The following is an 11,915-nucleotide window of genomic DNA, read 5'->3' on the forward strand; positions in this document are numbered from 1 at the left end:
TGGTCAAGCCCCTGTTCTGGGGTGAAGAAATCCAGCGGTCATCAGGTAAAAAATATTTTTAAAATATTTTTAATTTTTTATAATTAAACAACAATATTATAGTGGCTTCATTTATTAGTTTTGTGGTAACGATAAGCAACAAGAGGTGAACGACGAGTCGTGCGATGACTTAGATTCCAAGCAAATAGGTTCTGTTTAAAAATATCAATACTCCGAAAGGTACGACGTCGTTATTATCAGTAATAAAGGGGTCGAACTCGAACTTAAAAGTAGATGGAGTAGATAGATCCCACCTGCCACAGAAATCGCAGAAAGACAATGGAGGAAGCCAAGGGAGTAGTAAAGCACATCTTCCTAGCCAAGTTCAAAGAAGAAATCTCATCTGACCAAATTGAGAAACTCATTAAGGGATATGCCAATCTCGTCAATCTAATCGAACCCATGAAGGCTTTCCACTGGTAACTCTACTCTCGCTCTCTCTCTCTCTCTTCTCTTGATTTGATTCTCAGCTCAGGAACTTTTAGCTATAACTAATAAAATGGATGACCCCATTTTGACATCTCGAACAATTTGTTGGACAATGGGCAATTTCTTGCTTTTTAGTGTTGATAGTAGTTTTAGAAACAAGTTCAGTGGAAAGATAAAACGGAAATTTTGTTAGAAATTTATCTACTTTGGACTCTTGAAAGTAGGGAAAGGGAGAAAATGTATTGATATTTAATATTTTGACATGTAATTCTAGCTGAAATAATCCCTTGATTAGCTCTTAATATGGATGTTACAAACTACAATGAATCCATTTAGATGCTGAAAGCTACTTATCAAGTAATCCCATGGACTTACAGCATTGGGCCCTGAATAATAATGGTGAATTTGCTGTATGAAACATTTCTATGGTTGCAACTTCAAATATCTAACATTCTCTACCATTTAATATGACATGACAGGGGTACAGATGTGAGTAATGAGAACCTGCATCAAGGTTTCACTCACGTCTTTGAATCTACCTTTGAGAGTACAGAAGGAGTTGCAGAATATGTATCTCATCCTGCTCATGTTGAATTTGCCAATTTGTTCTTAGCTGCTGCAGAGAAAGTTATTGTTATTGACTATAAGCCCACAACTGTTCGCCTCTAAATTGTGAGGGTAATAGACCTCACCTTTTATCTTGCTAGTTTTCTTCCAAATGGAAATTTGCTGGGGATTGCATCTCAGTCTATTTTATGGATTTAAATAGTTTGGTATTATGGGTGCTGCATCCCAGCAATTTTAGTGCACGTTAGTGTTTGGTTGTGTTCCTGTTAAATTGGATCGTTGGAAACATGCCGAGCTAAGCAATTTCTAATCTTTCATCTCAGCTTGGTAATGTATTCTTCTTGTGGTTTGTAATCCTAGAACTCTCTTGTTTAAAATTGGTTGAGTATTTACACCTTGAAATCCATTTCATGCGTGTCCATTATGTTTTAGAAAGTTGTAAAAACATATTAATTTGAGTAGAACATGTAATCAGCAAAATTAAATGAAATGGTTTTTAGGTGTTCATTAGTTGGTTCAATGTTATTGGCATATGATTTTGCAGTTCTGTTTGAACTCAAAAGACGCCTATTCATTTTTGGGATGAGTGCGCTGTGTTATGTTGAAAATTTTCTTGCCTAAAGACAGAAATGATACTATGTTGTTTTTGCACCAAATGGGAGCAAAGTACAAAATTCAAAATTCACATGCTAGCAAATATGTTAAGATGGCGAGTTCTTTTCCAACTTCTGTTTCATAAGAAGCTTAATTATAATGAAGCAAGTCCTATTGATTATATAAGCTTATTTATTCAATTTGATGAACAATGTAGCTGTAGCCAAGGAGACTGGAGGAGAGAGAGGAAGCCTCTTATATGAGAGTTGAGAGGCAGCAATTGATGCAGAAGCTACAGATGAAGATGAGGAACGAGGTCGTGTAAAAACTTCGTCTAATCATGTTTGTGGAACCCTTTTGGTTGTGTGCATGTTCAATAATTTTTTTTTTCCAACATGTTTGATTGATGATGACACTACGATATTACATTGTATCTTCCTGTAAGGCTTAAATTGTATGTCTGTCTATCTGTAAACCTTTATTAAAATCTGCTAAATTGAATGTTGCCAGATTTTTCATCGAACTTGGCTACAGTTCCGGAGTTTTGATTTAAATTTCAATCAGTTTATGGAGTATTGCTAAATAATTATGCAATATGGTACCAAGAAATAAATGCAACACATAGTTTGAAAATCATATCACTCTCATACTCTTCAATTCTCAAACATCAAGGTGCAAGTGATTGTTGCTTCTCACTTTCACATTATGAGAGGAAGTTGAGGCTACATCAAAATCAGTTACATGATCTTAAGATCTATAGCTGCACATGTCAAGTGTATATTTTGACATATTGGCCTAATTTAAGCAATTGTTTCTGTATGTCAGCTGCATTTATGGAATTCATACTTTGTATTTTCGTTCACTTCCACATGCTATTTCTTTCTTTCTTTTTTTAATTTATTCATTTTGGTTTAGCCATGCACAAGACTTTGTAGCAGGTTAATCATCTAGACTGCCAATAGACTAAGCCTATTGTTTTAGAACTCACCATTCGGTAAGGATTTCTGGAAATTAGGAAAGTGATTTTGGTTATTGAGATTTTAACAATGAGATGAATCGGTTTATAAATTTACAGAAAGTAAGAAATTTAGCTCGAGTTTGAGCACAGGTAAAAAGTCTGAATCAGTTCAAGAAATTGAAATTCTCAGTATATTGCCTGACGAATGAAATAAAAAGCAGGCATTTTCATGTAAAAAGCATGGTAGATACATTAAATGGAACATTAATTCTGAAAACATCAAGCCATCTCCTTCCCACTATAAGAATCCTATAGTATATGATATATTGATCATGCATTGCATGATAGAGCTCAAATGGATCAAGAACACAATTGCATAAGCAATGCAACTAATTCAACTTGATCACAGAAGACGTCGAGGTGTACGAACACTAAGCAACTTCACATCATCTAATACAGGTCCACAAAGAGAACCAGAGTTGTCACTTTTCATGGTATAAAATGAGCTCAGGAACATAAGCCTTGTGCGAGTCGACACAGCCTTAAACTGGAACCTGGCGCGCTTGAACCCTCCTTTGCCCTTGGATTGATAAGGGACTTCAATTTTATCCTTGCCTGCATATGCCTCTATTACCATGGATCCTTCGCATGAATTGTTAGAATCACCCACACTGAAGGTTAGGACATAGGTCTTTCCAGGTATGGTCTTAACGATTTGTGCAATGGCACTCTCTTTTCCGGCTACGAGTTCAATGGCTCGTTTGCCTTCTGGAACTGAAAAGTGATCCAAGTCTATGTATTTTACTGCCTTTAGAGATTCGATTATCCAGCCAGGTAAAGGGCTGTGATCATCTTCAATCTGGGGTGGAATTAGGACTCCCCAATCTGTGTTGGGGAACACATATGGTCCCTCTTCAAAGTTTCCATTCTTGAGCATGTTGACTGCAAATTATTAGAAACCAAGTTGGTATCTGTTAAATGTGAAAATTTACTTGTGATATAATTTGACTAGAAGGAATTGGCTGAGATTTTACCTCTGGTTCGTCTGGGATTAGATAGAAGCTTAATTGCTACAGAATCAATGAGTGGACCACAGGCAGGATCCTCCTCCACACCTGGGTTGTGGAAAGAGATCTCAATTTCAGAAGCATCAGCCTGGAAAGCCCAAGAATATGAATCCCAGCCATTGCTGCTATACATTGTTTGCATTGGCAGGATTCCCCAGTCATTTGGTTCAGAATTTGGTGAAACAGAAACGTTTAGCTTCTCCTCTTGGGCACAGGTACGAGCTACATTAAAAGTTATTGAGTAAAAGCTGTTCTTTGTGACATTAATCTTCTGTTTGATGGATGCTTCATTGCCTAATCTAACTGCAAAGGCTCCATCAGGCACAATTAGCAGCATGTCGCCTTGTTTTTGGCCTGATTTTATGTACTCAACGTAGCCTGAAATTTCCCAGTTGGGGATAGCATTCTTTGCTGTTACTACTGTTCCTTTCATTTGCCCTGGATTTGGTCCATACTCGAAGTCCCCATTTGGCAACAAACCTGAAATTTACATGAATATTTCTGAAACCCATCAGGGAAATTTGAAGAACTAAGCAATGTGATGCATTTTTTTTTAATTATTATAAAATTCTAATATTTAAAGACATGTCCAGCAAATCTAGACTGTGTTTGTCTTCAGATCAAAGTCATAATTCATAAATGCTTTGGTCTCATCACATGGTCTATTATTAACTTGCTAGCTCATTTGATTAAAAGAGATAAGATGGGTGATAATTCATATCTTGTCCTTCCACACTACATAACTAGCTATTGGTGACATGATCTCTCCCCTAAAATTATTGAAAAATTTTAATTTTGCTATTAATATTTATAATAGCAAAATTTATATTTTTAATGAAGAAAATATTACTCACAAAATAGTTATTTTTTTGTAGTGATTGTAGACAAAGACAAAAAATATGATAATTAAGAAGATGATGAAGAGAAGTTATGAATGTATTTGGAGGCTCACCGTCGGTCACCGTGAAGGCGATGACATTAGTGGTGGTGCAAAGTAGCAATAGCAGCACCGTGGCTCTATACATTTCACTGTTAAAGCTTCCCGAGAGAGAGAAAGAGAAGGGTGTCTTATGCATGGATTGGCTGATTCTTAAGACCAGCATCGGCTTTTATGCGCTTTAGCCTAAGAGAAAGACACTGGTTTTCTTATTAATTTACATGTATGCCACTGGAACTATCCTTCTTCCTTATCTTTTCTACTGCTTCAAATCTGTAATAGGAAAATGATATCTGAAATTAATTAAAATCCAAAATATGAGCAATGAATTGTTAATTTTAAGGGTTGAAGTTTAATTAAAGACAAAGAATTGATATGCACATGGAATTATTAACAAGCTGCTGCAGTGTCGAGGATAATAATTTTCCCAAAAAACCTAAATTTGATGCCTAATGCACATGGGTTTTGTAAAATATTGTCTGCCTGCTACTTCTGAGAAGGTGACTGGTGTTTCAAGATCTCTGCACCAATTCACATATATAAATAAATATACGAAACTTGATTGCTAATCAGAATCAAACGTGATCATACTCCAAATCAAATGAAAACCCATGTGCTAGAGAGATGGGGACATTTATCAATTATAGTTTTGATTGATTTTTTTTTTTTTTGGAGTAATTGATTTCTTTGAATATGTGTATTTTGAGTAAGGAACTGGGAAATAAGGACTCGAATTTAAATTTTATTAAATCATCTATATGTCTTTAACAAGTAAGTTTTAGGGTTTCATATTTGAGTGTCTCTTTTTGGTCGGCAATTATATATGCAAATATATAAATGATGAATAGCATAGCATGTGCAGATAGTGAATGCATGCAGATGCCATTCAACTAAATAATTGCATTAATAAACATTAATAATAGTGATGAGAATTTGAAGAGAGGTTTCGTCTGACCATAACTAACAAGGCAATCAAAAGGAAAATTTGGGAGGTGTATCCTTCATAAATAATTAAATTTCACCATAAAAAATAATTATGTGAAGTTTTTCATTTAAAGTTTTAAATGAAAAGGTGAATTATTATTAATGTGGTTAAAAATAAATTGAAAATAATTATTCATTTGTATACGAATGTATAAGAAAGAATATGAAGCGGTTGAAGTCTACGAATAATCACTCCGACACTAAATTAATAATGTTTTAGAAAAGGCGAATATATTTTAATAAGAAAAACACGTAAAAATATGTATTTTAAACTCTACATATATTTTATTTTTATATTATAAAAAAATATAGTTAATAAATTTTTTAAAAATTCGACTGTTATTAAAAGATAGATTATGCGATTATAAATGTAACGAGAATCTATTGAATATTATTATTTAACAGTAAATTACTATGAAAAGTTCGACCGATTTATAAAAAGTAAGTTTTCTATTATTTTGAATATCAATTATTATAATATTAAATTTTTTTTATAAGTAAAACTTTCATGCGTGTTATAATTTATTAAAACCTTTCTATATGATTAGTTATATGGTGATGACATTATATAATTTTATTTTATTAAAATTAATTATTTAATATTTATTTTTTAATTATTAAATTAAATATTTATTTCTTTTGAAAAATTACAATTCTTTAATTATTTCATTCAATAAAAAGTTAATAATCTAGTTTAATTTTAATTATTTATATTATTTAATTCATATAAATTTAACTATATATATTATTTATCCATACTATTTTGTTAATCTAATTAAGTCATACACAAATTGATTAATTTTTTTTAACAGAAATTTTAAAGATTTTAATTTAATAAAATACAAGAATGATTTAATTGAGTAATAAAAATATACTGCTAAATAATCAAATTTAACAAAAAAAAAGTATCTAGTGGTAATTTATCCTAAATTAGTCGGGGTTCAGTAGTGCAATTCATATCTTATAATGCAGAAAATCATAAATTTAAATTCTTGTAATATTTTTCCCTTTAAAAATTTTTTAAGTATGTTTAAGTGTTTAATAAATTTATATTTTAGTAATTTATGGTAATAATTTTCTTGAAAATATAAAAATAATTTTTATAATTTATTTATTAAATTTCTAAATATTAGTATTTTAGTTAAATTAAAATATTAATACAATTACTGTTGAACCGAGCATTTAAGTGAGATCTCTTCGAAGAGCTGCATTCCATTATAGAGTTTTAGGCAAATTCCAACTCATTAAGTTGCCCAAGGCTCCATTGCTCCAAGCCCACAACTATTTCTTTTTGTACTCTTTTGCATACATTATATGGTCAAGCAAAAAATCATACAAACAATACAAATCCCATTATTCACACTATAAGATAAATGACCAATTGCAACTCGTTCGAACTTTTTAATTTAAAATAACAGTTGGCATTATGATTATTTTTAAATTTTTCTTATGAATTCTTCAAGACTTGTATAATTTCTTCGTGTGTATTATTGGTTGCTCTGTATCTGAAGCTAAACCATCAAGTGCCATTACAAATTATTTTCTATGTCGTTTGTAGTGGTTAAGGAAACGACGAGCAAATTTTTTTTTTTCTTTCATGAAAACTAATTAGAATTAGTAGTACAGAGAAAGCAGTGGCAAAATGAACAATTATCAATTAGCTCTGTTGATTCATGATGCAGATGATCATTTCAATCCCCTGGTGTTTGATCTTTGATCTGATATTTTATTTCTACTGTGTACTAGTTTGAATTGCTATTCTTTGACAGAAAAGGAGGATAAGAGTGATGAATTCACATGTATCCTTGCACCACATGGCCTAAAGAGAGACAAGAAACTTTCTCTATTTCCCTTGTTGACATTGACAGTGATGGAACACGATTTGTCTAAAACCTGCACATTGTTAAGAATTTCTGTGGGCTTTCGAGTTTGAAGTTTGGCTGTTAGCCATTTTCCTTCCGTCCCTGAGATGGGAAATGTTTGAGAGTGGATTTGGATAACCATCTGAAGTTCAGAGACAATCTAATTTAATAGCACGCAACATTGCCATAGCTGCTCCTGCTATTGGGGAACTAGCTCGAAGATGAACAGCCACGCCATCAATAAGGTCTCCCTTACGGTTTCTAATGACCACTGCTGCAACTGCAAAAGCATTGTTTTTCTTCAAAGCAATATCACAATTGAGCTTGACGAAATTACAGCTAGGAGGACGCCATACTGCAGATTGGGTTGGATCAATGAAGAATATTTGCATAATTCGTCATAGCAGCTGTTGATTCTTGTAGAAATTAAACGAGGATCAGCAAGTAATATGATAGAAAAAACAACCTTGTTTCTTGATTCCCAAATTTGCCAACAGTTTATAGCTATTAGACATGTAGATCCTTCATCAGCCTGAAACCCACTAAACAGGGCATTCCACCAATTGGCAAAGGATGTAAAACCCACCGAGTTAGGCTTGTAATTGCGAAAACTAGAAAACCAGGTGGGTCTTGCATGATCACACCAGAAGAGAAGATGGTCCGCATTTTCTAATTGCAGCTCACATATTGAACATAAAGGATTAGATTAGAAGGATGTGTAAATGCCGAATGTTTCCATAGTTCTTTAGCCATAGGGGTGTCTAAAATTGTCTGAATTGGATGCTGTAGGATATGAAGTTCTTATGGTAGAACAAGCCAAAAGCACAATCACTATCCGATTAAACTGGGAAAGTTCCTTGCTCGCCTTTCGTTCCTTTTTGTCTTGACAAAAGTAAGAATTGCATTCAGCAAAATATAAATTATGGATAAATATCAGATTCTCATCCATCCCATGAAACTGAAACTCAACAGCCGTTTTTATAGAATCACAAAGACAGAAAGAAAGGTTCAACTACTTCAGATCAAATAATCCTAATTATTTGAAACTTACATTTTATTAGCTCATTCTCATTAAAACTGTATGGATATCACGTATCCTTCTAAGTATCTATATCAATAAAAACATATCCATACATTTTCATAAGATATATACATTTTCTTCTTTATTTTTCAAACCATGAGATCTTCGAAGACCATATAATTTTGTTGACTTGTGTTTAGCTAAGGGTTCACTACTGCACTATATTCCAACAATTTACCGTAGAGTTTCTTAAGGAAATCCTAATTGCCATTTATATACTGTTTGGTTTAATTCAATTCCATGGAAAAAAAAAAAAAAAAAAAAAACTGTAGCATTCAGTTGATGCGGATGGAACATATTTGAAATGTTCACTATTTGGTTAAATACAATTTTAAAAAACAAATTGAATTTCACACAATTCATATTTGCTTTTATTACATTATTGAAATTCATTTTCCCTCACTTCATAAAGCATCTTAATAGTTTACATATATATATATCTTATAACTGATAAATTTTAAACAATTAATAAACAAATAAAACCTTTTAACAATATATTTAATATATAAAAAATAAATTCGCATATCTCGAGAGATTGATATACCAGCTAAATAGTGCATTACAAAGTTTAAATATTATAAACTTAAAAAAGAAAAATCTTCACTAGTTATATAGAAATATATAGAAAGCAGGTGATGTTTACATTTTATTAATAAATATAAAAATGAAAAAAAAAATGTCAAATTTTTCCCTGAAAGATAAAAATCTAAAATTTATTTTTAATTTAAAAATACTTCTAAATTACCATTAAAATATTAAATGTATTTAACTAAGAACAAATAAATTGAGTAATAAGAAACAGTGACATTTTATTTGGTCTTTGATGATAAATTTAAACTAAAAAAATAAACTTTGAAATTTTTGGTTTCCCTTGGGAGAGTAAGGTTAACTTTTTTAGCCATGAAGAATTTTTCCATAAATACCCTTTAGTCAAAATAATATTTTGTAAATTTTGTAAAATACATTTAAACTTTCATCAAATTTATAGAAATTAATTTCAATAATAATTTCACGTAAATAATTTTTGTTTTTCTAAATTAAAGAAACAAAGCATGAAATTCAAGTAAAATTCGTAAAATCCTAAGAGATGGAAATTCAATTCTACAGCTAAATCAGAATGCGTCCTGCCAACAAACAATATATATCTTGATAAATACTACTAATTATTATCCATTTTCCTCTTCACTTTCAAGAAGGAAAAGAGAGAGAGAGAGAATGAATGGATCTATGGCCCTATGATGACATGGCATGATCATCACGAGTACCTGGGATTGCCCTGTCAGTAAAGAGCGGGTACCAAAGAATGGATGGCCAATATTCAACATAACATCATTTGAGATTGCCAGAGAAATCACACAAGATAATGCAGAAAATGCCAACAAAAGACCGTTCATCGAAGATCCGACTGACTAACCATATGTACGAGTACACACTGTAAAATAAGTGTCCAAAGGAAAGGGAAAAATGAAAAAGAGGTTCGTACGGCCATCATATTTCGAGTTTTCGACAAATTTTCAGCCCCTACAATTCGGGGACTTACCGGACTCCACAGCACCAGCTTACCTATCGGAACGGCCGGATGTATCGGACGCAAGACGTGACGCGATCGCAGAGTGGTACATTATATCATGAAACGAACTACCCTCGACGGTCTTTTTTCTAAGCTGCCTGGCTTTCTCTTCAGTGAAGCAACCCAGAGCGAACCTAGATCTTGGCCGATCCAGTTCAGAATCGAACTTCAATGTAGCGGATTGCCTATTAGATCCATCAATGTCGGAAGCGCCGGTGCTGAAGGAGGGGTTAACGTAGTCGGGATCGGAGGACCAGCCGAAGAGCGGGGCCCACCAGGTGGAAGAAGCCGTCTTCCTGCGATTGTGGTCTGGTTTTGGGGTTGATCCGGACGAGGCCCGAATTGAAGTGGCGATTGAGCAGTTGAGCGTGATAACAGAAGCCATGGACGTAAAGAGAGAGAGAGAGAGAGAAAAGGAGAAGATAATGGGAGGTTTCTAGTGAGGGAAAATGTAACCACAGGCTAAGAACACTGGAATTGGTTGCGTACCGTGTTTTGGATAAAAGCCGGGGGAAGGGGTTTCTATCATCTATAATCTACACCAGTGCATCCGCTCAAAATTTACGCTTCCAAGTATAGTACACGGGGCTATATATGAGAATTCAAATGTTTATATGTGGGTATTGGTGAAATTAGGTACAAAGTTGGAAGCGAGTATTAGGTGAGAAACGTGGAGAGCGATGCAGATGATAACAGGAGGAGAGGGAAGTGGATAAGGTTGCGCACGTGGAGGGTGTGGGGGAGAAAGAGAGAGAGAGAGAGTAGAAGGGTCAATTTGGTTGTGGGCTTTGTATGTGCTTTTGGTGCGCTTTTTCAAGTTTTCATCTGTGGTTTTCATCGGAAGATAATAGTACATCGGTAATTGTTGAAACTTTAGCTCTCCATTTTTTCTCTTTGCGATTGAATTTTTATCTTTTAACGACTGTATTCTTATAGACTGTTTACATGTAATTCAGACTCTTTAATTTCTGTAACGACCCGGAAATCCGGACCGCTACCGGCGCTATGATCCAGATCGACATAAGGCCGCCGGGACCCGTAGCAAGCCTACTATGCATCCTGTACAGCTGGTATAATCCCAAACATGATCAAACATAAGCATAAACTTTAAAACATAAAACTGTAAACTTTTTCTGTAACCCGTTTGACCTGTGTATGCACTATGACTGAACTCATAGAACCCCTAGGGTCAGCATACCCTATGTCAAACTCGGTCCATCACGTGAAACAACATAAAATAAAACTCATATACAAGGGGATTATCCAACTCGGGCCAAGCACAATACTATAACTCTGAACATATAACATAATATCATTATGCAATACATCTCTTTTACATCCTTACATAACTTTACATTACATCATGTCCACTACTATTCTATTACATAAACATGACCATGGACGTAACCTGCGGATCTCCTGACTATCTCTGACCCTGCAAACCTGGGGTTAGGGGAGAGGGGTGAGCTAAAAAGCCCAGTGAGCAGAAACCATAAAAGAAAACAGTTCATTTTAACGTATGCTATCATGGAATGCGTCACATCACAAATATATCACCTCAAGGATGAATCTGTCACCAATAGCCCTCTACATATCAATCTCGTACCATAACAAGTCAACAATACTCTATGCCAGGGGTGATACGGCCACGCCTGGACTTCACATACTCTATGCAAGGGGCGATACGGCCACACCTGGACTTCTCATCTCATATCATATCGTACATGCCATATCATATCATTCCATATCATGTCATAACATACTGAGGGCTAGAGGATCATCCAGTATCCATCCACATCATTGTCATCGTATTATGCAATGTATCAT

The 11,915-nt window shown here is 33.9% G+C and overlaps 3 protein-coding genes across 4 annotated transcripts; 1 reads left to right on the forward strand and 2 right to left on the reverse strand.

The window, feature by feature from the left end:
• Positions 1 to 267: 267 nt before the first annotated feature.
• Positions 268 to 2,152, forward strand: LOC110613024 (stress-response A/B barrel domain-containing protein HS1). Of its 2 annotated transcripts, none has more exons than XM_021753926.1 (3): positions 268 to 458; positions 948 to 1,146; positions 1,847 to 2,152. In XM_021753926.1, the coding sequence occupies exons 1-2, from the start codon at positions 319 to 321 to the stop codon at positions 1,135 to 1,137; spliced, it is 330 nt and encodes a 109-aa protein (XP_021609618.1). In that variant the 5' UTR covers positions 268 to 318; the 3' UTR covers positions 1,138 to 1,146; positions 1,847 to 2,152. The 2 variants fall into 2 exon arrangements, with proteins under 2 accessions (XP_021609618.1, XP_043811957.1); XM_043956022.1 differs by having other exon boundaries at positions 1,853 to 2,152.
• A 641-nt stretch (positions 2,153 to 2,793) lies between these two features.
• LOC110613978 lies at positions 2,794 to 9,912 on the reverse strand. The gene is made up of 4 exons (XM_021755421.2): positions 9,719 to 9,912; positions 4,607 to 4,707; positions 3,622 to 4,134; positions 2,794 to 3,529 (listed from the first exon to the last, which is right to left on the reverse strand). Exons 1-4 carry the CDS (start codon positions 9,910 to 9,912, stop codon positions 2,991 to 2,993), a joined length of 1,347 nt encoding a protein of 448 aa, XP_021611113.1. The 3' UTR covers positions 2,794 to 2,990.
• Positions 9,836 to 10,749, reverse strand: LOC110612670. Its single transcript, XM_021753448.2, has one exon. It carries the CDS (start codon positions 10,471 to 10,473, stop codon positions 10,078 to 10,080), a length of 396 nt encoding a protein of 131 aa, XP_021609140.1. The 5' UTR covers positions 10,474 to 10,749; the 3' UTR covers positions 9,836 to 10,077.
• Between the last annotated feature and the right edge of the window lie 1,166 nt (positions 10,750 to 11,915).

This window comes from Manihot esculenta, chromosome 4, assembly GCF_001659605.2.
Source record: "Manihot esculenta cultivar AM560-2 chromosome 4, M.esculenta_v8, whole genome shotgun sequence".
NCBI classification, from domain to species: domain Eukaryota; kingdom Viridiplantae; phylum Streptophyta; class Magnoliopsida; order Malpighiales; family Euphorbiaceae; genus Manihot; species Manihot esculenta.

What these genes read in the sequence shown, in the direction of transcription:
- LOC110613978 (XM_021755421.2), bottom strand. Translation starts at nt 9,912, where the DNA reads ATGAACGGTCTTTTGTTGGCATTTTCTGCATTATCTTGTGTGATTTCT. An exon ending in CGCCTTCACGGTGACCGACG is followed by an intron (nt 4,135 to 4,606) that starts GTGAGCCTCCAA and finishes TGTAAATTTCAG; the next exon opens with GTTTGTTGCCAAATGGGGAC. An exon ending in TAATCCCAGACGAACCAGAG is followed by an intron (nt 3,530 to 3,621) that starts GTAAAATCTCAG and finishes AATAATTTGCAG; the next exon opens with TCAACATGCTCAAGAATGGA.
- LOC110613024 (XM_021753926.1), top strand. Translation starts at nt 319, where the DNA reads ATGGAGGAAGCCAAGGGAGTAGTAAAGCACATCTTCCTAGCCAAGTTC. An exon ending in CCCATGAAGGCTTTCCACTG is followed by an intron (nt 459 to 947) that starts GTAACTCTACTC and finishes ATGACATGACAG; the next exon opens with GGGTACAGATGTGAGTAATG.
- LOC110612670 (XM_021753448.2), bottom strand. Translation starts at nt 10,473, where the DNA reads ATGGCTTCTGTTATCACGCTCAACTGCTCAATCGCCACTTCAATTCGG.